At 36.4% G+C, this 27,489-nt stretch overlaps 1 protein-coding gene and 1 long non-coding RNA gene across 7 annotated transcripts in view; one reads left to right on the top strand and one right to left on the bottom strand.

The window, feature by feature from the left end:
* The window catches only part of LOC138707709 (uncharacterized), a 114,831-nt gene that overhangs the window by 31,662 nt on the left and 55,680 nt on the right, over nucleotides 1-27,489 (top strand). The gene's annotated exons all lie outside the window — the stretch shown is intronic.
* The window catches only part of LOC138707702 (uncharacterized), a 39,808-nt gene continuing 39,117 nt past the window's right edge, over nucleotides 26,799-27,489 (bottom strand). For all 6 annotated transcript variants that reach the window (XR_011334325.1, XR_011334324.1, XR_011334326.1 and 3 more), the window contains one exon: nucleotides 26,799-27,367. Coding sequence is in view for 2 of the 6 variants with exons in the window: in XM_069837525.1 (XP_069693626.1) it covers nucleotides 26,936-27,367 (432 nt within the window). In the remaining 4 variants the exon portion in view is untranslated. The remainder of the gene's footprint in view (nucleotides 27,368-27,489) is intronic.

The following is a 27,489-nucleotide window of genomic DNA, read 5'->3' as shown; positions in this document are numbered from 1 at the left end:
GTACAGTTGCTCCATGCAATTCCAATGAGAGTTACAACGTGACTTCTTACGCAGTAGCTAGATGGCAGCATAGTGAAATCGATAAAAGTTGTTGCCGTCAAGTCTATAAGGCTGAGCAATCTGTTAGCCTATGTGTGGTCTGAGGCATCCGTTAACTGAAACTAATTGCTGTATTTTAACAGACTGCCAAACGCATGTGGAGAGTTCGCACGCTGCAATGAGATGACAGTTCATGTTACGTATCACGTCGCGGAATAGGCGTAATACATTTCACATCAAGTGTTTCCTTACCTTAGTATTTCTCTTATCTGGAATTCGGAGTATCATATGGATGGCTAAGAAGTGATACCTCGTATCTGTAGATTTGCAGGGGAGTGAAACAAAAGTTTTAAAAATTAATTTTTCTCATAATAGAGGAACTTTCTATAACGGGTCCGGCAGAAAGTACTGACACATTTTAAGTCTTAATAAATAATAATAAAAAAAAAATTAGCACATTACGCAAAGAAACATAAATGACCACAAAGTCTAGGCGAATTGTATAGAAACAGATTAACTTATTTTTTGAAAACATCCTTCAAATGACCTCTACTGCTTATACAAACTATGTAAGTATTTCTGTAGCGAAAGAGGAATGAAAAATACTAGAATAAGAGAAGATTTATATATGCTAGCTGCACATTGCAGATTGAAACGTGAAGTACAACTTAGGAAGGTGAACAAGTACTAATTGTAACAAAATACTAAAATGAGTTGAGTCTCGCACAAAACTAAACGCAAGTGCAAGATAAAACCAAAACTTTTATATTAATATTTAAATTGTAGAAATTGTATTTAAATAATAGTATATCTATGTGTAAAATTATAAAGTGTGTAATGTAAGGTTTTAAATGATTATATGTATATACATTTGTCTGTGAACTATAATATAATAAATATCATATCATATCATAAATGGCCTCTACTGCAATTGAAACATTCTCTTACCCTGGAAAGTACACAATTCATGAAATTCCACAGTTCTTCCTAGAACACAGTGGTGATCTCTTCTCAGATTCTTCTCTTTAGAATTTCTGTCGAATACACTCGGATCTTCAGAGTGCCCCATAGATAAAAATCAGGAACAGTATGATCAGGAGACTTTGGAGGCCATGATAATCTCCAAATCGAGAGATGATTCGTTCTGGAAACATGGCGTAGAGCATTCATGGAAATCCAGGAAGTATGAGACGTTGCTCCGTCTTGTTGAAACCACATATTCCGCATTCTCAAACGGCGCATTTCAGGAACGACAAAATTGGTGAGAATATCCCGATAACGTTCAGCGTTCACAGTTACTGCTTCGCCACGTTGATCCTCTAAAAAGAAAGATCCGATAATGCAGAAAGCTGTTAAACGTCACTTGGTGACCAACTGCAGTATGTTTTTTAAGTTGGTTATTTTACGACGCTTTATCAACATCTTAGGTTATTTAGCGCCTGAATGAGATGAAGGTGATAATGCCGGTGAAATGAATCCGGGGTCCAGCACCAATAGTGACCCAGCATTTGCTCATATTGGATTGAGGGAAAAACCTCGGAAAAATCTCAGCCAGGTAACTTCCCCCAACCGGGAATCGAACTCGAGCCACCTGGTTTCGCGGCCAGACGCGCTAGTCATTACTCCACAGGTGTGGGCTAATATGATATTACTAGAAGGAGCATTACGGCATTGGAATTGGTGATGAAATCTTCGTTGTGTTTCTGTAATGGAGTTATTTTGTAAAAACAGATCCATACAAACATCACACTTCTGAATCGCCCAACGTTCCATTGTTGACTGTGCAATTGACTCTGAACCAAACTTCCGATATTCTTTTCGAGCTTGAAGTCTGGCGGACGCAGCATAATTTAAAATCAATTACATTACTCCAATTTGAAATCTGTCAGTAGCCTACTTTCTGCCGGATCTTATACAGGGTGTTAAAAGTATCCAATATTTTAGGAGGTGATGGTATGCATCAAAACAAGAAAAAAAAAATGTCTAATAAACATGGGTCCTACAATACATACTTTCTGAGATCTGAACACTTCTTCATAGGAGGTGCTCAATGTGACGTCCATATATGGCAATGCATTTCTCTGCCCTACAATAAAGCAGGCTACCAGATAATCATACTGTAGTTGATACTCCTGGCATGGAATACTGATACGTCGCAAGGAATATTGAAAAGAAAAGTTTGGTTGCGGATATGAGCGGGATTCAGCAGAGATGGTGTTGTGAATTTTCGTAATCAGCATCTGTGGGCTGATGAAAATTCCCATGCACTTGAAGAAACAAGGCATCAGCACCGATTCTCAATCAACGTATGAACAGGCGTTCTTGGCGATAGATTAAGGGCCATATGTGCTACCAGAGATTAACTGGGGCTCGTTATCAGAAATTTCTTATTAACGTATTGCTTTCCTTGCTGGAGTAAGTGCCATATCAGCAAAGACTACAGATGTAGTTCATGCATGATGGCACACCAACACATTTTTTCCGCAATGAGTGTGAACACCTGACGCTGGATTGATTGGGGAAGCCCCACACTTTGGCCTGCTCGTTTCTCAAATCTAAATCCCCTAGATCAGTGGCCGTCAGAACTCGCTGAAATGTGCAACGGGTACGCGGTGCCGTCCCATGTACACCGTCGTGCAGCAGGGAGAGATAGAGAGCATACCCGCTAGCAGCTACGCAGTGCACTATGGTGCGCTGCGTTTTCAGTGGGTAAGGGATGCTAGCCCCAGCATGCTCTGTGCTGACGACCCCTGCCCTTGACTTTTGGTTATCAAGAACAACCAGATCAATTTCAAAGAGTGCATGATTCCTTACGGCGAAGGGCAGAGGAATGCGTTGCCATGAATGGACGTCACATTGAGCACCTCCTATGAACAAGTGTACAATCTCAGAAACTATGCGTTGTAGAACCCATGTTTATTAGACTGCTTTCTTGTTTTGATGTATACTAGCACCTCATAAAATATTGGATACTTTTTTAACACTCTGTATAACTATGATTCTGATATGCAAGATCTTCTACTCGAGGACAAAATATTAGTTGATAATTGTCCAATTTTGTGATCATCATCATCATAATGTAGTTAATCCAAATAATAGTGTAGATAAACTAAATTACCATTTTTATAGATATGAAGTAAGAGTTCTTAACCATCGATATCATATCCTCGCTGCCACCTGTCCAACGGAGTAGCGCACTCGGCACAGTTGTGCCCGATGAGTATACGAAGGTAGACCGCTGTAAGGTGGAAAAACGCTGGCAAAAGAAACCTTCTTAGTGTACGATATAATTAAGACTTATTGACTGGAAGAAAAGGTTTTCATGTGAATGGATGAGGGGGAAGGAGTAGAACTAAAGTGGATATTATAATTCACTGTAACAAAAATGTAGTTGTTAACTTGATAAAAAATATTGTAATGGAATCGGTGCTTGATTTTGTATGGCGTAAAATATTATCTACATAACGAAATCTAATGCCGGTTTGTTCTACACTCTGGTAATGTAGGAACGATGTGAATTTTGTATTTTAAAAAATATCACTAACTTCGTAATTTCAGTAACAAATACTAGTAAAAGTGCGCAGGATTATGACTGAGACGCACAGAAGGTAAGAAAGTAAAGCGCCCATGCTTTATTCATTTTTTCATTAAAAGGCGACGTTCGCAGCACCACGCTCCTTTCGCCTCCGGGGGAAACAGTTTATTAAATTTTGTAGGAGAGTGACTGAATGATTGAATTCATGAGAAGTTTATGGAAGTTCCAATGAGAAGAAAATTTCCACCTTAACCTGGGATTGAACCCGAGCTCTCCTAGTCCATTAGTCCTTCGTTCTAACGACAGAGAAAAACGCTGCTTTCAGTTGTGTACAGAGCGAACCGTAAGTAATGTCATTAATTCCAGGGGTTAATCTTTGAGATATTTCAATCAAAACAATTTAATACAATTTTGCTAGTTTTTGTTTCCTTTTCGAGATAAAAATTGTTTTATATGAAACTTTTCATAGCATGTTTATGGGAAAGCCACTGATTGAATTCCCAATACGCTCAGTCAATTTCAGAGAGCAGTGTATTATGATAATAAATGATTTAGGGAATTTTAGTTTTGTCCTTTAAATGTGCAGAAATTTGATAAAAAAAAATGTAACCTTGTAAAATTCCTTTGCAGACGAAAAGTTACATTTGTTCGGATCAAATTTCTGCACATTTAAAGGACAATACTAAAATTTAATCTATCATTCATTTTCATTGCCTATTGCACTGCTCTCTCAAATTGACTGAGCATATTGGGATTTTTTAGTAGGTTATTTTACGACGCTGTATCAATATCTCAGGTTATTTAGCGTCTGAATGAAATGAAGGTGATAATGCCGGTGAAATGAGTCCGGGGTCCAGCACCCATAGTTACCTAGCACTTGCTCATATTGGGTTGAGGGAAAACCGCGGAAAAAACTTCATCCAGGTAACTTGCCCCGACCAAAAAATCTAACCCGGGCCACCTGGTTTCGCGGCCAGACGCGCTAGCCGTTACTCCACGGATGTGGACATTGGAATTCAATCAATGATTTTTCCAAAACACGCTATGAAATATTTCATATAAAACAATTTTTATATCGAAAAGGAAACAAGAACGCGCAAAATTGTATTAAACTTTTTCGTTTGAAATATCTCAAAGAATAACCCCTTCAAATTAATGACATTACTTACGGCCGGTTCACTCTGTAGGGTAAAGTTACCTACTGCCGTGATACCCCTAATTCCGTGATATGTTTTTTAAACTGAATATCAGTCAAAGCTTTGCCGTTCGATCATAGCGCCAGGCATCTTTCTCGAAAGAGTGCACCTTTCAGCTACTTTTGAGATATCGGAGAACTTCCAAGCAAGATACCCAATCCCGTGATATTCAGTGAAAAAAGTATCATGGAATTAGGAGTATCACGACATTAGGCAACTTTACCCTATATTGCATTTATGTATGTATTTATACAAGGAATGCCATTATTAAAGTTGTTTATATTAGTAATGTTAGTGTTATATTCACTACAGATTTCTTATATCATCACAACTGTAAATGGCCGTTCAAAGTTGGAACATTTGAAAAGTTTCGTTAAATATGTTCGTCAGAAAGACTTTGTAAAATTGCAAACTGTTGTGGTATAATATAACAACAGGAATGAATTGCAATAAAATATGAGAAGAAATCGTCGTAGGTAGTCAGTCTTACGTCCCGACTTCGTGCAGAAAGGTGCCAAGGAAACGTAATCAATATTCCCTACAGCACAGCTGACAACGGTGCCGCTGTCGGGGCAAAGGAGGGGAGGACCCCACCTGAATGGCTATGCAGTATTCTTTCATCCTTTTTTTGCTACTGAGACACTGGATGTATTAAAATTAAATGCACGACACGAAGAAACTTTCTTTGAAAATAATTTTCGACGTGTATTATATGCATTTGGAGTGAGCAAACGTTTTTTTGCAGCGATAGACCACCACGATAACGTTTTCACCGTATTTAGAAAATTCGGAGTCGATGAAAGAGGCCACACAGAGTAAGGATTTTTGTACAATTGATTTTTGCACTCGAAGTTCCCGTCTCGCCTTGCAAACGCTGGAATAATGGCTTGAAACAGTCGCAATTTCAAAGTCTCTTATATCAGTCTCATCCAACCTCATTTCATGTCATGTCATCTCATATTATCTCATCCCAACTCCTCATGTCATCACACGTCACACCAATATCTCATCTCATCTCATCTCATCTCATCTCATCTCATCTCATCTCATCTCATCTCATCTCATCTCATCCAATCCCACCCCATTCCATCCCATCGCATACCAACTTACATTTCATCTCATTTCATTTCAGCACATCTCATATCTTCATATTTGATCTCTTTACATTTCATTCTTCTCATCTTCTCATCTCATCTGGTCCCATGTTATTTTATTTCATAGACTCTCAGATGATGTCATCTTTTATCATTACATCTTATGAAATTTCATCCGTTTTTCGTAATAGAAATAATAATAATAATAATAATAATAATGATAATAATAATAATGATAACAATAATATTAATAATAATAATAATAAAATAATAATAATAATAATTGCAAACGTCATTATCATCGCCATAATTACCACAATAGGAAAATGCTAAAATTCTCTCATCTAGTGAACCTTGAATAATACGCTGTTAATGACGCTGCTAAATATTAATGTAAATGTAATTTTAATTAGCAATGTAATTATGGATGTATTGCACTTGTTGGGCTAAAAATGTTACAGTTTTTCTATTTTCCACCCTCTATATTTTGCATAATAAATTACAGAAATTATAATTATTAAGAAAACCATCGAGAATATCACAAACATATATATTCACAATATAATGGTGTACAAGTGGCGATTTTAACGATAGATTTCCAGCCTTTCTTCAAACCCTAAGGAAATACTGTACACAAAACTTCTATTGCCCCATAATATTGATAAGGGTTATCTCATTTATGAGGGTATACTATTGCCGCAAATCTGTTATTATGATGGTATTACCTTCAGAATGGAAGGGCGTAATTACAGTATTTGAATCGGTTTTTTGAGAAACCGCTTGTGACGAAATACAGAGTTTTGAGAAAACACAAAAATGCATGAGTTAAAAATTGGAATATTTGATATGGGAAATGTTGGTAAAACTTAACGAATATTTCTGTATGCAAAAGAATATTTTTTTAAATTTTCATGTTTGAAAATGTTTGACTTACACTGTTTCACAAAATCTGGCAAAGATTTAACAAAATAATATTTTTATTTCATGAAATAATTGAAAATTTGGTTAAAAATAATACGAATTTGATTCTCAAAACCAATATTTAAAAGCTGACTTCATAATTTTTGCTTCATGTAAACAAATGTTACTCTAATCTGTATGAAATGTCACTAAGGACAAAGTTCTGAATTAAATAATCTAATACAATAGGACACACAAGGCAACATTATTCTAACAAATCTAAAATTCAGACACAAAATAATTAATTTACTAAACACAACAGCTTAGGCTATAGTTTTGTCCATTCTGTGTCAGCCTTGTCACTGACTTATGGTCCTTCTCCACGAAACCTAATTTTCAAGAGCACATGTCACAACAGAAATACCGTTTGACTTGTAGTACTTTTTCTACAAAATTGTAGCCTATATTCATGGGTGGGCAACTCGTGCTCTCAAAGTGTCAACACAAGCTCAGTGCAGGTAGAACGGACTCTGTACTAGCTGTAGTGCCTGTATGCAGTTCTTGCAACACTCAAGTTCGCTCGCGTTAGCAGTAAGTGGCAGCTCGTTTTAAGTAAAAAACAATATAATCCCCAGATCATTTCCCTTTAGTGATGAGTCGAAAGAGAAAGATTTGTTTTTTTATTAAGAAGGGAAGTAAAGCTTGTATTATGTTCTATTACATTTTCTTACGCATGACATTTTATGTTACAAATAAACACAGTGAAGATTTTAGTAAAGAAACACTATCTAGATCCACTTTAGAACAGCTAAAGGTAAAAATGGGATATCAATAAGGTGAGACAGATATCAAATATCGTTAGCACGTTGTGCGTGCGAGTTACAGAATTGCACAGCATATGATCGACTAGCTAAGAGCATTTATGCATACATTTGAATTGTGGCAGTATCATGTAGAACATAGGCAACTTCACTTTCTTTGACTATAAACTATCTTGAAGAGTGATATGAAAATATTATCAAATATAACACCCTACTTCAAGACCTACAGCAGAATTCACTGTTAAGTTTGGAGAAACAGTGACAATTGAGAAGGAATCGAGATTTTTTTCTGAAATCCTTTTAACTTACAGCCGGAAGAAGATCCTGGAAGTCTATAGCTTGAATTGATAAATCTACAGAACAACACGCCACTCAGATTCCAGCGAAATTAGGAATCGAACTGTTCGTAATGCTGCCTAAGTCAGAATTTCCAAATATACTCTTTGCGTCCACATTGTGTGCTTGAGGCAGAGTTTAATACAAGGAAGAATTGTAAAAGCTCTCAACGTACAGAAAGAGCTCAGAAGTAAGTTTATTTCATTTGCCGTAACATGTAAAAAATTACTTACTTGAATTTGTGGTTGTTTGCGAATACTGACTATTACCTTTCGGAGAACAGAGGAATACTCTTTAATGTATAAAGACATTAAATTCTCGCGTTCTATGTTTCAAATGAGACATATAATAAGAAATATTAACACATAATGTAATAATAAGTAAGTGTTGCAGCTATATTTGTTGTGTCTTGAAAAGGTTGTATTCAGTTTGTATTACCAGTACTAGACTAATTTACAAAGCTAGGAAATAATATAATTTTGTTATGTGTGTTTAGGTACAGTCTGTCTAAAATTACTATAATTGAAGCGTTGAGGTCAATAACCATTCAAGTCCATTTACACAAGTATGGAGCAAAAAAAAAAATTATTTCTTACCTAATTATTATTTTTTGCACGTAATATTTCTGGTTGTTTTAGAAATCAAGACAAAGTAGTATAGCAACTTTTAAAGTCGTAACACTCGTGAAAATATCCAAAATTGAATTTCAAATTTGCAAAAAATGAATGACCAGAATTGGGCTTGAATGGTTATTGATCTCACCGCTTCAATTATTGTACCATGCGTCTTTTTGAAATTCAAATCAAGGAGTAGATATCACGACCACCTGCATGAGCAGCCAGAGCGCACAGTAGCAGTGAACTGCTTTTGCAGCGAAACTACAAACAACTTTAAACTGCTGCGCATGGCTCCGTCTTTCTCTCTTTCTAGGTTTTTTTTAGCACTTTGTGAGCACGAGTTGCCCAATCATGCCCTACATATGCCCATAGAACAGGAATTAGCAATAAACTCAATTTTGTTAAAACCGATTCATTATATTATTTCACTCCGACGATGACAATTTTCGACATTTCAATTTTTTCTTAAGATTTCGTAGAAGTAGAAATTAAATGGGAGTTTCCTACGCTATGTGAAGCAAATAAGTGTCACAGGCAGTAAAATTACAAATTGTAGGAATGCAAAATTCGGGAATGGACCAAACATATATCTCTGAATTACTTAATGTGAGTAGACAATTTGTTCGATACAATTGAAACGCTCAAGGAAACAACAGAATATCAGAGACGTCGAAAAGTGTGTGCGCGTAAAACTTCGCAGGCGGATAAAGATATTGTGAAAGAACCGAAGACTAACTTGATCTAAACGTACAGACAGAACTGTGTCCATTGTCCATATACATGGATGGATTCGAACCAGCGCTCATTCCAACGCGAGTCCAAGCATGTCTTAGGCCACTACGGTACGGCTCGGGACTTAGAATACCATTATAAATATATACTGTAAATGTAAGCTTATTGGAATACGATTTTTTTTTACTAATGGTGGGCACTTCACTGTTCATTATTCAACCAAAGGAAAACGAAACGTTGACAGACCTAAAAACTCAACAGAGAAAAATTTTCTATCAAACAAAACTCTGTGAAACCGGAACAGGTCCGGAGGCCAAATCCGTGCAACTTATGATGACGATGATGCTGATTGTGATTACAGTAGAATTTTGTCCAGTCCTGGTTTAAAAAGAAATTCCAGACCCGAAAATACCGTGAAGCACATTGATGATTTAGATAAGTAGAAAAGACTGGAGAGTACAATAAAATTCAACGAGTTAGAAAGAGAAGACTATAGAGTGGCCATGTTGTCCTGTACAGCGCTCTTTGCGGTGCCACCGCAAAACACGGCAGATCTGAGCTAAGCGCCTACCTTTGTAAAAATTCGTCTGCTTACAATGTTGTATAACGGAGGTAAGAAGTACAAAAAAACGAAGAAAAAACATGCCTGTTGTGTGTGCTGCATATAACTGCAATGTCAAAAGGAAAAAGACAACTGATATATCATATTTCATGTAAATTTTATGAAGTTAAGTCCATAGTTTTGTTAATTAGCAGCATTTTTTTTTCATGCATAAATGTGTAACAACGCCCCGCATAAACAAAATAAATGGTTCACTGGTAATGTACTTAAACTAAATACGGATAAAACCAATACAATTCCGTTTCAGACCCAGTGAAAAACAAATAGCAATACAATATTAAAACTGTATTTCGACACCGGCACCCTTTATTTCTGCTTCTTCTGTCCTTACTGCTTATACAAGAAGACGATGAGCTGTAGCTTATAAGAAGTAGGCCTATTTCGAAGACAAACGATTAATCAAATAAATGGTTCACTAGTAATAAAGTTAAACTAAATACGGATAAAACCGCTACAATTCCGTTTCAAACCTAGTAATAGCAATCAAATATTAAAATTGTATTTCGACACTCGCATCCAAAATAACGCAAAACTCTGGGGTAGGTCGTATTGTTGTTAGTATTTTGACTGGAAGGACATGAAAGAACATAATTGAGCACCCACGTGCAATAATGGGGTAAGTATGAATATATTTCGTAACTACTTACCCCATTATTGTACGTGGGTGCTCAATTATACACTAATAATTATCTGTGGTGCCACAGCCCTTGAGAGGCTCAGACAGACCAGCCGGCTGTTGGCCTCACGTTCACATTTCGATAATAATTATACTTTACTGTAACAAAAAAAAACTGAAAGCGTGTTTTGTCATGTTTCACCCACGTTACAAGCTTGGAGGTAAAGGTTGTTTACTACAGATAGGGCCTACTTTCATTCTATATCTTATGGGATAGTAAATAGTTTTGCAACGTGTAGAGACTGGGAAAACAATTTAATAAAATCATCCGAATCATACTCGTTCATTTTATAGGCAATCTTGCAGGTCGCATTTAATAGAACCTAGGAATATTAACATTTTCTTCAGTATATTTGCTAGGACTTCTTGTCATACTACATGACAATTTTGCTTAGGTTATTCTTTTAAGCATTCCTACTAGGAATAGCTCAAGTGTTTTAAATTTAGCGTACATAAGTTTAGATTAAGTTCCTAGCACGTATTTGACGGAATACTAGGTTTTTCCACTTCAGTTTAACTGATTTATGCAAACGAAATTAAGACAGCTGACGATTCTAATGTCAGTTATCATCACGCCCACTTTGTTTTGGGCGCATAAGTTCATTACCGACTGTCGTTCAATTTTCTTCAAACATGGCGGCGCAATGACCACTCTATATCTTTCTCTTTCTAACTCGTTGATAAAATTATTAAAACGAACATTTTGTGAAAGCGGAATAGGCCAGGTCTAATCTATGGTAACGTAACTGAAGATTTATCCCTCAGAAATTACAACTAAGACTATCTCCTGGATTAACACATTAGTGCTCAGTGACAACTTCAATGGCAACGTTAGTTGCAGTTTGTTAAAAAAAAAAAAGCCGTAATAAACATAATATTAGGTTGACACTATTTTTTGTGGCGGAAGCTCTTCTAGACATATTTTCCCGTCATCTCAGACACAATTCTTATTTCAAAGTCAATTGTTTTGGAGTGCAGACGCGAAATTCTGTAGTGATTTTGAGTGAGTCAACATACATGAAACTAAAATGTAATTACTCTTAAATCTCACTTAATTACTTCAAATTTCACTAAAATACGTTTCAGAATGTTTACTTAATATTTTAAACTAGTTTATGGCAACGGTTTTATTGTGGGTATATCCTATAGTATTGTGAAATCATGTGGCAACTTTAGCTGCCAGTGAGCACTACACCATGCAAAAGTATGCCCATTCGTTCCATATGCCACATGATAACTTATTCACTGTGAGGCAGATTTTAAACGCCGTGTTTCCTTTCAAAAATGATCTCTTTAGTAGCACAGTCCAGTACATATAGTCACGAAGCTCAATACGTAGGGAATATGCATCCAATGACAGTCGAACTTTAGTTGCTAGCCATTAGGACCGCTACTATCGCCTCATGACAGACAATGCGAAATAGTACCGGCACAGTCTATTGTTCCTAGTACTCTCGGTTGCTAATCGCTTGGAGCATTGTATCGTGAGAAATGCAAAAAATCACCTCAAGCTTCGTGACTGTCATTATAAAAAATCTCGTAAATATTTCAGTAATTCATCGCAGTAATACGACAGCTCACTTGGCTGAATTAACACCAAAACATAAACATTATTGTATAAGCTTTGTGATAGAAACATTGGCCTGTGTTGCTCGAGGACAAATAAGACACTGTGCTTTGTGTTCATATCTTCCTGCTTTAAGCACGTATCTTTCTTCACTAAGGCATCAGTGATTTTACATTTTTTCGGCATCTAGGTGCACGTGCTACAATTAACTGAACCACTACTGCTATAAGAAGCATCCTGCTTCATCACTCTGCGATGGCCAAAAGCAATGAACCTGTGCGGTGTTTGTAGTGCTGTCCACTCCAGCAGACTAGGGAAGGTCATTGAACTGTTGCGACATCTTTTTTCCATTGCCATGATAACAAAAACTATTGAATGACTACTATCTTATGATATCCAGGTTTCTATGCTGAGTTGCGGTTAATTCCTTTCTTTTCCGAGTCACTAATCCATTTTAAAATGTAGAATGTTTGTTTCTCAAAACGTAGGATATTCAAGATATTTCAGAAATTCTCCCCGGACATCGGACAGAGCGTTAAAATTTAGGGCATATCCGAGATTTTCCGGATAACCCTACCTAAATATCTTCTATGGGTCTGGGCAAATGCAGTGGCTGTAAAACATTTCAAAGTTCCTGACAGACTTTTTTCACAATGTTGAAACTGTTGATGGTCCAACCCGATAAGAAAAAGTGATGGTTTGGTGATCCGCCTGTAGCCAAATCTCTGAAACAAGAATTGAAAATAATGTATACAATAATTTATATGAAACCCTAGCATACCGCTTGGTGAATTAGGGTTCTTTTCCACGGATATTTAATAATAATAATAATAATAATAATAATAATAATAATAATAATAATAATAATAATAATAATACTAATAATAATAATAATAATAATAATAATAATAATAATAATTTATATGGACAGTGTTAAATTGAAATTCTCTGGTCTGTGGTTGTGTAACTGTACCATGATTTTGTAATTTAAAACAATAAGAAACTATTTTCTTTTTCTGTTGTACTTTTTTTCTCACGTGAAACCATAAAACAAAAATAGAAGAATTTAAGAGATTTCGTACATCAAGTACAAGAGATTCGTCAAAGATATGGTGGGACAAGCCACTAAAAATACCAAAAATGGCCGTGGAGTAGTCATTTGGAATTTTTGGATTACACACTCAAGCCTCGGTCAACGACCTTCAATGTTTCAGATATTTAGACTTTACAGGAAGCAGGAACCCTACCATCGCGTCAAATTGCAGACAACAGCTGCCTATTAACAGTTATCAACTTGTAGTCTATTGCGATATTGAGTTTTAACGAAGTTCAGCTGGCTGTCTGATCGTTCAACCTCTTGAGTTGGATTAATTCCAATTCAGGTGCAAGAACTGATACTTTTTTAGAATTCTACATTTTCTGATAAACATTGTTGCAGTTGAATAACTAGGTTTAGTAGAAAATGATATAACAGTTTAAACTTTCAGGTTTCCCATATGAAACTACTACTAACACAATTTATCACTTAATTAACTCAGAAAATATCAGCACACTTTATATCACACTTATTGCAACCAGAATAACAGACACAGAGACTTTATTGCAAAAAAAAACTGACCAACGAAATTTTCCAGAATTATGGCTGACTGAGGGATGTTTTCAGAAAAAGGGTGTAGGAAAAGGTATTGTAACTGTATATCGGCTTAAGCGCGCAGGTAAAGTGCCGAATACGTTGGTGGATATGTATGTAGGCTTAACTGCGCAGGTAAATGTTGCATAATGTATTTATTATTATTATTATTATTATTATTATTATTATTATTATTATTATTATTATTATTATTATTATTATTATTGCTTTTTGGTGAAGCCGCTGTTCTATACATACTACTAATCCATACTTATGTTATAAATAGGGCTAGGATTTTGATGAAATTGCATCTTTTTTTCTAGTAAGCCAGAAACATAGCTGCTTTAGTATTTATAGGTTATGTGATAAACTGAATGTTTTAAGACATATTTGTTAGGACATTTTTTTGCATTTTTTGCCTGTTTTAACTCATAAGAGCATCTTTTGTTTCATTCGGTCATTTTTTAGGCATTTTCATTTAATTTTGGCCATAAATCCCCATTATTAATGTAAAATAATGTTTATATCCTTCGATATTTTCTCTACATATTTTGTCCATTAATACCCATTATTTTGTATAATATTTTAATCGTTTTTCTGCACAAATATTGCCATTTTAACGTAGTACACCCCATGTAATGGATCAGTCCAACACCCCTTCAATATAGACTCCTCTATACCTGCTAATTCCAGATAAGGGTGGCCTTGTGGTGGACTACATGGAACTACATCAGGTAAAATAATTAAAGTGTACTAGGCCTACTTAGAAAAAAATTATGTAAAATTAAATAAACGATTTTAATTTAATTACTAGTCTAAATATTAAGTACCAGTAGTATAAGGCCTCTTTTCCTACTAAGCTAATTACGTAAGATCAATTTTTAAGGGCATTTTTGGAAGATTTTTAGGTCATAAATGCATTGTTTTTAGGACATTTTTTCATGATTTATAGGTCATCAAAATCCTAGCCTTAGTTATAAAATACAAAGTTGAGCAAGGAGCATGTAAGAAAATTATTATTTAAAAAGTAAAAATAAAGAAGCAGGGCTCTCCCAGGTTGCGGCGCCGTGGCACGACAACACACCTGGTTGGAATTATTTTTTGATATATTGATAACTGTCCTCGGAAATTGTCAAAAAATCTGACAACATTTTCTTAGGCCCCGTTCCCAATCCCACGTACACATTATTTCCCTTAAATTTTACTGAATTAACGGAGTAATTAATATAATTATAAGGAACTACTGCGCGAAGAGTTTAGAATGATTTCAGAATAAATTCCTTTAGTTCTTAGTTAAAATATTTCTTTGGAAAAGGAATTCCATTTTGCTGTCTTGGGTGTTGTACTTAAACTTTCTAATGTTGTAAGGAATTTCACAAGAGGACAATGCTCCTCTAATGTGTAACGGGGAAACGGCAGATTACCGTGAAGAGATATCATTTCTACGTTCACACACCGCGTCCCGTGCCACGACAGGTCGCTGAACCCGAAACAGCTGAGTGCCGAGTGAATGCTGCGGCTTGAGATCAAGTGCGCAAAATGTTGAAGTAAATTTTATTTAAATTAAATCAAATTAAACATATATTAAATTCAATTAAAATAAATTAATATAACGTATCCAATTGATATTTAACAGAGGAACATAGAGGTCACACCATATGCTGAGATACGGTGGAGGTCAGAGGGGGCAGTTTATTTTTTTAGTATTTTTCGAAAGACACTGAAAAGAAAACGAAAATCATATGGATACTAAATCCATTTTTAGAAAGTTACATTCAACTGGTTGAAATAAAAAAATACGAAAATTTAATTTAAATATGAAGGGTTCAGAGCCATAGTGGACCAAGCGCCATTTATTAAAAACGCAGAAAGCAAGGCTTAAAGTTAAGTGTATACCGTAGTTTAATGAAGACTGACATATCATTTAGCTGAATGTGTATACTTTATATTAAGGTAGGTGTCCCTGATATGGCCATGCTAAGGTTTGAGGATTCTTCTAGCCGCCATTTTGAAAAAGAATGTAAACCACTTTTTTCTTACTCGTTCTCAGTCTAATCGACTTTCTTAAAACAATTTCCTTTCCCCATAAAAATAGCTTTAATTGTCCAAGAAGTCCCAAATTACAAATGACTACCTAGTGGCCATATCAGGAACATGTGCACGTGATATGGCCACCCTTGTTCCATGTTCTACAAATCGTGATTGTTTTCAGTTTGATAGCGCAGTTGTGCTAAAATTAAATAATTTTGGTGTAAAATGAATAAACATGACACTTAATAATCTTTTTTATAATTCAAAAGTGTAGTCAAAACAGGTTTTTCCATAAAAAAATTAAGTTGTTTTTCTTAAAATACAAGATTTTTGTGTAATCCCAGCTATAAGGCATGTAAATTTGTCAGGTGAAAAATAAAAGTGAAATGAACTTGATATGGCCATATCGTTTGATTATGAACAACTCGTAAAAGATACGCCATCAACGACAACACCCATCAACAGAACATTAAAAACTGAATGGAGTACTATGGTTTTCATGAAACAAGTCTTCGAAAAATATCCATAAAACAAAGGAGACTTACCAGAGAAAAATAGAAGAGGTCACATGAAAACCGCAAAACAGGCAACTGACGCCATATTGCTCAACCTGACAAAATGGAAAACGATCAAGTGACATACCAGGATGCCCTTTCACTGGATGCTGCTGCAATTTAGCGGATTTTTTGGTTAACTAACTCACAATAGGGGGTGGCCATAACAGGAGCACCCACCTTACTTGCTATATGCTTCCATTGAATTATGGCAATAACTTCATTTTAACCCTTGTTTTCTTCAGTTTTAGTAAATGGCGCTTGGCCCACTATGGCTCTGAACCCTTCATATATACGTACCTACCAATGGAATGATGAAACCAGTCTTTTACTTAGAGTGTAGACCAGTTGTGGATGAAATGAATGCATGAATATCTCGAGCTTGCGAAAGAAGCTCTTAAATTTTTTATAGCATTTACAAACTCGTATTTATGCAAAATACGTTTCTCGTTTATAATTGCCATTTAAATAAAGACGACAAATATCACTGAACTTGAAAGTGATATCACTATGTGTATATTGAATAGTGCACAGATGTGAGAGCTACTTTCTGAAAATAGCCACATTTATCACATTAATAAAATTACTTTTTACTTAAGCGTATAACCGTTGAAACTTTTATGTTAAATGTTGTTGATGTCGCGACCCCCAGTTTGGGAACCAATGATTTATAATATTGAGGAAATACATTTATGTGTAAATGCTTGTTTGATTGAAAAATAGGGTAGTTCACCAAAATATGCCACTGACTCACATATGCCGCTTTTATATTCTCATAGGGATAAAGTGAAAATGTGTTATTATTATTATTATTATTATTATTATTATTATCATTAATTATTGAGAAATTAATATTTCTTTTTGTATGCACATGGTATTAGCACAGTCTAGTATACACAGTCACGAATCTTGAGGTGATGAGAGAACTGGGAACAATAGACTGTGCCGGTACTATTTCGCATTATTTGTGATGAGGCGATAGTAGCGATCCTAGTGGTTAGCAACCACCTATGGATGCATATTCCCTACGTATTGAGCTTCGCGACTGTATATACTAGACTGTGGTATTAGTTTCACATGTGATATTTTTGAGCATTTAAACCAGTTAAATGTTACGTTGCAAGGCCGCCAGCAAAATATTGTCGAAATGTGTAGTACAATTCAGGCATTTGTAAACAAACTTATTCTCTTGAAGGAACATTTAAAATGCACAATTACACTATCTTCCATGCTTAAGTTCTCTTGCTAACATCCCCTCTAATAAACTGAATATTTGTGTTGATGTCCCTGTAATTATAAATTATAAATTTTGTGAGGACAGATTTCTTGACTTGAGACTTTTGGAGCACATTTGTTTGTGTGTTGATCAATTCTCGGTAGATGTAAAAAAAGAGGCTAAAACAGATCTTCAAACAGTAATTACTGATTTACAACATGAAAAAATATGGTTTATTTAACGACGCTAGCAACTGCAGAGATTATATCAGCGTCGCCGGTGCGCCGGAATTTTTGTCCCGCAAGAGTTCTTTTACATGCCAGTAAATCTACTGACATGAGCCTGTCGCCTTTAAACACACTTAAATGCCATCGACCTCGGCCGGGATCGAACCCGCAACCTCGAACATAGAAGGCCAGCGCTATACCAACTACGCTACCGAGGGCGACTTTACAACATGATGTTGTCACTAAAACTAGATGTAAGAAATTAACAGGTGCTCAAGTTTTCAATAATTTGTGTAAAACAAATATCAAAAGCTTCGTTCCTTTGTCTATTCCATTGGAGCTATGTAATGCTGTAGTTGGGCCGGTATTGGCCGGTACGCCGTGTACCGTCTAAAATAAAATGTCGCTCTTACCGTACCGGAAAAAATATAGACTCGAAACTATATTAATTATGTTTAAATAATTTTTAAATGGAGGAAGTAAGCTATTTGAAAAAGTTTCGATTTTGATATACGGCATAAAAGTAGCGGCTGGAATCTCATATCGTTTGCTTAAACGCTTGTCCATTCGTTGTTTTATCGAAAACCACGGGCTGTTAATTTTAAGCTTGCATATCGCCGTCTTATTTCTAGAAGTAATTAACACTAACTTCATGGCATGTCCTCTCAAGAAATCTGCTACTTTGATTGGCTAATTTCAAAATTTGTGTAAATGCGTTCGTATAACTTTAATTTTATGATGTGGCGCCTTAAGAATTCTGCTGCACTGATTCATTAATTTTCAACAACTTGCTCAAACGTAATGCTAGCAGTTTGTTAGAGGTGGGAAATATTGTTACTTTTCATGCGTTCATGAATCTTGAATCCAGTTACATATTATAGACTCTATTCCAATTTCAACTACGGAATGTGAATGAGCATTACTGTAATGAACGACATCCAGTGCTGTAGTTGGAAAAAAAATTGGGGAATACTGTTCAAATTTCCTTGATCAGACTAAACTCCATACCAGTGGTACTCAATAGAAATTACATGTAGTTACAAGAGAGCCGAATATAAGAAACAGTATCTGTCGGAGAGCCCCACCAAATTCCACAGTACTCAAACTTGGTAACATACAGCCTTATTACATTTATGGATAAACACATTCATTACTGATTACTGCCATTGATTTTTATATTAATAGTTAACTGTTTTATTATTATTATTATTATTATTATTATTATTACATAATTTTAAGATAACTTACAGTTATGTAGACTACTGCTGTGAAGTTGAAGGTCGAACTCTGCTAGTCTCCTGCACAATTTTGTCAATAAGAGCTGGTTGATTTGTTACATATCCTCAGCAGGTTTTCCAAGTTCGCATTGGTGAGACGAGATCTATGTTTACCCTGCATGAACTTTATCTTATTGAAAGTAATTTCATAAATATACGTTGATCCAAAAAGACACAAAATGTTATATGCACACAACACCAAGTATTCGAACTGGAACTGTATTCCAAAACTCTAAAACTAATTTGTTTTTAGTTTCTATTGAAAAATACCTTCTAGTTCTGAATCCTGCTGGAGACCAGCAAGTTGATTTTTGAAATTTCTAATCTCAGGGCCAAAAATTGACAGCCCAGTTACATCTGCTGTAATTTTTAAGGTTTTTGTTTTACTGCTCTCAATTTAGAATCTTTAGGATACTTTCTGTAAAAATTTGAACGTACCGTATTATAATGCCTATTAAGGCTGGTTCATAATAAACCGAAAACTAGAACCAGAACAAGAACGAAGAGGAAAAAATTGTTAAAATTTGTTATATTTAAATGCCCGCATTCACAATTAACGATAAAGTTGCAGAAGCCCAAGAACGGGAACGTGAGGTTGCCCAAGTTTCAACTTTGCTGTTCTCGTTTCCGATCACAGCCTACTAGATTCATTCTGTAGCCATCATAAAGCTGTTTGGTCATCGTATATTTCGTAGCAAAAAGGCCATCTCATAATGTCTTCTTCATGTATCATTTTAACTAACTCGTAAATTCAGTAGAATCCTGTTCAATATATGCTACGTGTATATGTGACCAAATTAACACCTGAATTGAATTCTTAAATATTCTGTGTCATAAATTAAGTTGGTTAACCCGTGTTTATGTTGGCTGGTTTGTTCTCGTGAGAGAACGTCATTGGTCAATTATACACATATAACATCAGAATGCGTAATATCGACTTTACATATCGTTATTGACATACATATCGATCTGCAAAGCTGTTTCCGTTCTCGGTTTATTGTGAATCAAAAGTCTTTACTTTTACGTCCTCAGTTTCCAATTCTCGTTCTGGTTCTCGTTCCCGATTTATTGTGAACCACCCTTTAAGGTTAAATCGTTTATAAACTTGAACTATGTCACGACATGATAAACACATGACACTGCCTTCCTTTTTAGCAGGTATGAAGAAATTATCATGCTCCCAACTATCTTGAAAAACTCTTCATTCCTCTTCCAGTTTTCCTTTTTCTTCCTTTCAAATAAACACTGCACTGCAATAAACTTACCACTATCGATTAACTATTCAACTGGATAGGAGTATAATAGTAACCGAGTATTCAGTCACTTGTTCATAGAAACTAAGAAAAATGTTCTAGTAGAGTCAGAAATTATCGGAACGCCACGCTCTATAGGCAACTTCTATGCCTTGTACATGTGACCTTCTCTCCAGGCGTATAGACTCAGTGAGAACATATATATAGTTACCTTTGTTGCAGATAACCATTTACACAACACCGCCTTCAAAGTACGCCCCCCGGGCAGTGACAATTCTACCAGCCCATCTTTAGTCACTTCCCGCAGAGCGCTTTTCGCATGAATTTTCACCTCTTCGGCTGACGCAAAACGCCGTCCTTTGAATAGGAATTTGACCTTTGGAAATAAGGAGAAATCTGCTGGAGCAAGATATTGAGAATATGGAAGCTGTGGAAGAACAGGTATTTTGTGTTGTGCGAGGAATTCGCTCACCAAGAGCGACCGATGTGCTGTGGCATTGTCATGATGGAGAACCAAATTCTTTCCTTGCCACAAGTTGGGTCTTCTTCGTCGAAATGCATCATGAAGACGCCGAAGAATTGCAACATACACCTCCTTACTGACAGTTCGACCCTCAGGAATAAACTCGAAATGTACGAGACCCTGGATATCGAAGAACACCTCAAGCATTATCTTTCCCTTTCGATCGGTCGGCACGGAATCTCTTTGCCGTAGTGAGGAGGGAGATTTCCACGTTGAAGACTGCCGCTTTGGCTGCAGGTCGTAAAGGAAACACCATGTCTCTTCACTCTGTGCAAGAGAGTTGGAGCCTGGTCCACCCTGTCAATCAGGTCTCCACTAATCATTTGCCGCTCTTTCCGCTGCTCACCTGTTAAGCTTCTTGGAACACCGTGCTCACACACACGTTGCGTTTTCAAATCATTGTGGAGAATGGACTGCACAGAACCATGCGAAATGCCTAACAAAGTAGCCACATCATCTATTGACTGTCTGTAGTCTCGTCTGATTTCTTGTGCAACTGGAGCTATCATTTCTTCCTTTCTTGCCGATCTGGGTCTTCCTGAAAGTGGATCATCATCCGTTGAAAGACGGCCACTTGTGAAGCGCTTGTGCCACTCATACACTCGGGTCAGAGACATTGCTTCTTCTCCATACGCTTGGCGCACGAGTGTCAGTCTCAGTAAATGTTTTACTGAATTTTACACAAAATATAATGTTATGTCTCTGCTCTTTCAAGCTCATTTTACCACATATACAGGGACATAATTTTATTTTTACTTAAATTTTTATTGTACCTGAGATTTTAATGTATTTCACTCCCACCCATTCTACTAATGAAGTTCCAACTGTCCTCCACACAGAACCAAGACCGCATATAGTAAACAGTACTGAGTGAGTATAGTACGTTCCAGAAATATGTTCGCATTTTTCAGTGACGAAAGAGCTTTCAATTCTGGATCATATTTTCGCACAGGTACTGCCATCCGTTTGCGTAAGTCGCATCCCGATTATTCCCACCTGCTTCTGGTCGCCTCTCTGTAAGGGCTAGTGGGTAGGCTGTCTTAGCTCTTTTCTGAAAACATTAATTTCTGTTAGGAATTGGACGTCTACGTATTAATATAAAACTGTTTGAAATAACTTAAATAAAAGGGCCCTGTTAAGTAATTAACTGTGACGTGATTTCCCCCCCCTTTGTACGATCCTGCAACATAACCACTTGGACGGACAGTAGATAGCATGTCTGAGTAATTTTACCTGTGCTGGTCGGGCAGAAGTGAAGATTGAATTTACAGTACGTAAGGTACTCTTTTATAGAGTACGTACAGAATTATTTCAACATGAGTTACTAGTACCAAGGACGAAACTTGTAATTGGAATTAGATGCAATAGTCTATAGCGCGATAATATGCACAGAACAACTGAAACCTGTATCGAAATGAACGGCCACTATTTTGAAAAATGTGTTTAAATATCTATATTATGATTATTTTTCAATTTAACTTCATTCTCTATATTGTACGCTAATGATCTGTAGACAGTATAATGTACACCGCATAATGAATACGTTCGCATGGATAACTCAGTTCGTGAGTAAAAACACTTATTGTTAATACTGTACTGTATTTTGATTAAACAAAAACGTAATGAAAATTATCAAACTGAAAATTGCGATATTTCCTAGTTTACGTAAAGGGATTAACTACTTTTCTTCCCTCCTATACCTAGTAAAGTGATTTGTTTGTATTTTACGCCAGTATCATCGAACTCCAGTCGTGGAAGGGGGTAGCAAACGGTGTTTCCGGTTCTCAACCGTTAATCCAAAGGTACAGCCAGGTTAATATTAAAAATTTAGTAAAAATAAAATGATGTCCCTGTACCTACACGTCTTCACTAAACGAAGCTGAGAGCTGCACTGTATTGCGATTTTCCCCCTTCTCATGCGCAGCAGCACCGACTATACGCCTGGAGATTAGGTCACATACCACACGGACAAGGCAGAGAAGTTGCCTATAGAGCACGGCGTTACCATCCGAAGTTCCGGTACTATCTGACTCTACTAGTGTGTTTGTATTTACAAGTCAAATCTTTCAACTATCTCTTTTTTTTTTACTTCTTTTCCAGTTTGTACGACTAATCTTAGATTGTCAATGTAAGTAGAATATTTGTGTGGGATTGATAGGCCTCTGCTTGAAGTTTTCTGCCAGGCTTCTGTAAAATTGACTAGGGTTTATTTCAACTACCTTTGTCCTGCTGTGTAGCTCACTATCTTTGAAAACCTCTTTTGATGCGGACAATGCCTCCTCAACATAAGATCCTGGCGAATGTACTATGGATTCGGAGACTTTAACAGTACAGTATGCTAAAATCTTATGGAATTGTTAGATCTCTCATACGAGTAATAAGGCCATCACAGACTACTGCCATATTTTAGCAAAATTAACAGACATCGTAATTTTAGCTAAACTTGCATATTTAGATATTCTTTATTTAAAGTCTCTCTACTCATTATTAGAGGCTTCAGTCTTAAGACACCGTGTCATCGGGTTAGTAGGTCTATTAATTAGAAATACCACGACGGTCTGCAAGCTTGAAATTAACAGATCACAACTATTCTCGAGGTGCCATACCGTGGTTTTCGACAAAACAACAAATTTACAAGCGTTTAAGCGAACTATATGAGATGCCAACCGTTACTTTTATGCCAGATATCAAAGTCAAATGATTTCAGGCATCTTACATCCTCCATTTCAAAGTCTATTAAAGACCAGTTGAACGTAACGAATGTTTTCGAGTTTATATTTTTTGCCAGTACGGTAACAGCGAGTTTTTATTTACGGCATACAGGCCCGTACCGGCCCAACTACAGCACTGACGATCTCTGCACTAAGAAAGGAATACTCTTCCAGTAAAAGAGTTCTGAGGTTTTTGTTCCTAAAAAGTGTTTGGCCACCAATGTCAGCGTTTAATTTCTTGGCTTATATGCAGTAAAATAGTGGCTGCGATCTGAAAAGAGATCTGCAGAGGAGACTGCATGACGAAGAAGTAACTTTGGAAAAGAAGTACAATACGAGTCCATACATAGTCTAGTCTGACCAAGGAGATTTCAAAGATACCCCCTAAATTTGTTTCCAAATACAGCACTGGAGCTACAACGTAATGCTTGTGAGCAACTAGGCCTATTTAGTATAATATAAACTTCAGATGTAGATCCTGACTGACAGACAATCTGATCAACTGCGGCTAGCAGTAACTGACATAACTTCCGATTATAGGTCCCTGATTCAGAGAGGCTAAAATATATTAAAACGCACATTAATGTTTTGTCGTGTTTGATGCACTGTATGTACGATGAAAGCATATTAATATTATCATAATCTGAGTGAGAACTACTAATAAAATATGTAAAACAATTTATTAATGTCATTAGTTGACAATAGTAGTGAACAGTTCAATGTACTGGATAATTTGTAACATACTGCATTATACATACAAGTTTATTATATTTACAGACATTTTTTAAATCCGTCATTGACAGAGAACTTTGCTACTAGTAGCTTTGTATCTTCCTTCCGCTTTGACAACACTACTCTACAGCTTCATGGGTTACGTTCGAGTGAATTGGAAATCTGTTTCATTTTAGTCACTGCTGATTTAAATAATCCTTGTAAATGCGATTCATGAACATTATTACACCAGGTGAACTATTTAGGGAATTTGGGAAAGACATAAGTTGTAAAACCGAATAAGTTTAAACTGCAGATTATGACAAAAGCATGTCGGAAAGTTCAGACAGTAAGGTGAGTGTAAAACCGACATATGATACTGCGTATTATGTTTTATTATCAAAAATAAATATTAATGCCTACCAACAAACTACAACGTTATGCTCTTCGTCAAAATGTTAAAAAGAAACTGAAAATTATTACATTGAACGCGAGTTATTTTCTGAAGTGACCTGGTTGGCAAGTTGGTATAGCGCTGGCCTTCTATGCCCAAGGTTGCGGGTTCGATCCCGGGCCAGGTCGATGGCATTGAAGTGTGCTTAAATGCGACAGGCTCATGTCAGTAGATTTACTGACATGTAAAAGAACTGCGGGACAAAATTCCGGCACATCCGGCGACGCTGATATAACCTCTGCAGTTGCGAGCGTCGTTAAATAAAACATAACATTTTTTTTCTGAAGTCATACACTCCATTATCATAAACCTCGATAATGGACGACGATGATGGTGATTCCAGTTATGGCAATGAAATGCACGGGACAGCAGAGCTTAAGGACTCCGAATAGCGGCCTATGGTTTTCAATTAGATGTTTAGCGCGAACTTTTTAACGTTTTCACTCAGTTCTCTCCCCCTTCCAAGTGACGTCAACCAGACTTTCATCTCTTCTGGGCGAGCTGTAGTTACTGATTTTATGAGCTGTAATATTAAAATGCGTGATCAGATAGAAAGGATAAACGGAATGTCCAGCTTCCACACTCATGAGATCTCACCACAGTCTAGTATATACAGTCGCGAAGCTCAATACGTAGTAAATATGCAAACATTAGACAGTTGCTCACCACTAGGATCGCTAATATCGCCTCATTACAGGCAATGCAAAATAGTACCGTCACAGTCTATTGTTTCTAGCACCCTCAAAACTCAAGCTTCGTGACTGTATATAGTAGACTGTGATCTCACCGTTTTCGCTAAAAGTTACTGAAAGAGGGTGAAGCTGTCCTAGGGATGAAACTGACGGTATTATTCTACGTATGATTTTTTGAAAAGCTTACAGTTTGTCTCACTTAAAATGCAGCACTAGAATTCTATTACCCGTATTTTGTAATATTCGCATACAAAATATTCTTATAAAACAATGCTTCAAAAAATTAGGAGGTTCTTACAATCGATGGGGTCTTATTTTCAAGTAAATACGGATATATTTTTGGCGTTCAAGAAAAATAAAAGATGCTGATGGACACGTACTGGTCTTAAATATGCCGAAAATATTGTAAAAGACATAAAAAATTATGGAGATTGGTTAAGAAATTTCGTCAGAATAGGCCAAGTGATTCTGAAATATTAATTCAAATGATACATCCTCATATCTGTAAAAAAAACACATTAGATATAGAATAACTATACTCGTAACACTTTAAAGTCGAGGTTAAGACGTAACGCTACAAAGCCGGAAGGTTGCGGGTTCGATTCCCGATGGGGTCATGGATTTTTCCATTAATCTAATCCTTCCAGCCGCACTATTGCCCTGGGATCTACTCAGCCTCTAACAGAAAGGCGTACCAGAGGCATTTCCTTTTCCTTGGGAGTAAAGGCGAAGGGTCCGTAGAATTAACACCCCTACTGCCATTAACTTGCCGACTGTCTGTAAAGATGGGAGTCTTAACTTCTCGCCCCACCCTCTGGGTCATCTTGGCTTTTCATGTGGTTGCCTTTATCTTTATACCCATAACACAACGATTAGCAGTAACTTTCAGATTTTAGCTATGTGTGGTTGTGATTGTTACACTAGTTTTATGTAATAATAATAATAATAATAATAATAATAATAATAATAATAATAATAATAATAATGTAAAGGTATCCCCGTTACACGCCATGAAGGCACTTGGGGGGGCATGGAGGTAGAGCCCCATGCTTTCCATGACCTCGCCACTAGAATGAGGTGGTGTGGTCGGCACCACGCTCTGACCGCCTTTTACCCCCCAGGAAAGACTTGGTACTCAATTTCATAGGAGGCTGAGTGAACCTCGGGGCCGTTCTGGAAGTTTGGCAACGAGAAAAATCAGTCACCACTTAGGATCGAACTCCGGACCGTCCAGTCAGTAGCCAGCTGCTCTACGAACTGAGCTACCCGGCCGTCAATAATAATAATAATAATAATAATAATAATAATAATAATAATAATAATAATAATAATGGTAATAAATAATACATATTCAATTGAATCATGGGCATAGAACAGAACTTCATTAACAGGTAAAAATTGTATTTATTTTGAAGTAAAACTTAGAATAACTATTCTGAATGCCAGAAACAAAATCAACTCAGAAAGAGAGCATACATTGTGTGACAGGACCAGGAGATGGTACTTAATGCACGTACATGTCTATAGTATATACTGGGGTGAAGGACTTGCAGACATTGTGAATTGTGTAGGAAGGGCTGGGGATGATGAAGATCTCACTGCCTCTGTGGAAAAACTTAAGGGATCCTGTTGGGCAAATGCACCCATTGTTAGTTTGAAACAAATGTTATCAATTTCATGTTGTGCAATAGCTATTTCGAATTTAGATCTACCACTGTTCCTAAGTCTGTTAGCTATGTGCTCTCCGTAAACAGAGTAGTCATCACGCTTAGAAAATTTCTCAGTCAATGTCTTCATATAATTGAATGCTTCCTTTCTGCAAGGCTCGTCTGCTAAATTCGTCTTCTTTCTGGGCGGTGAGCGAAGGATTTCTTCGTTTACTGTACTGGTGTCGTTGGAAATAGTTTCATCTTCAGTGTTTCCTCCCACGTGTTCCTCATTGGCTGCATTTTCCTACGAATAAGAAATAATATTCATTTTTGACACATTCTTTTAACACTTATAATCACTGAATAACTTTAAGATATATTTACTGTGTTAAACTTTTGCAATTTACCTGGCTGACTAGTTTCGAA

Source organism: Periplaneta americana, chromosome 10 (genome assembly GCF_040183065.1).
Source record: "Periplaneta americana isolate PAMFEO1 chromosome 10, P.americana_PAMFEO1_priV1, whole genome shotgun sequence".
In the NCBI taxonomy this organism is placed as follows: domain Eukaryota; kingdom Metazoa; phylum Arthropoda; class Insecta; order Blattodea; family Blattidae; genus Periplaneta; species Periplaneta americana.
Note: the sequence above shows the minus strand (reverse complement) of the source record. Positions and strands in the feature narration are given on the sequence as shown.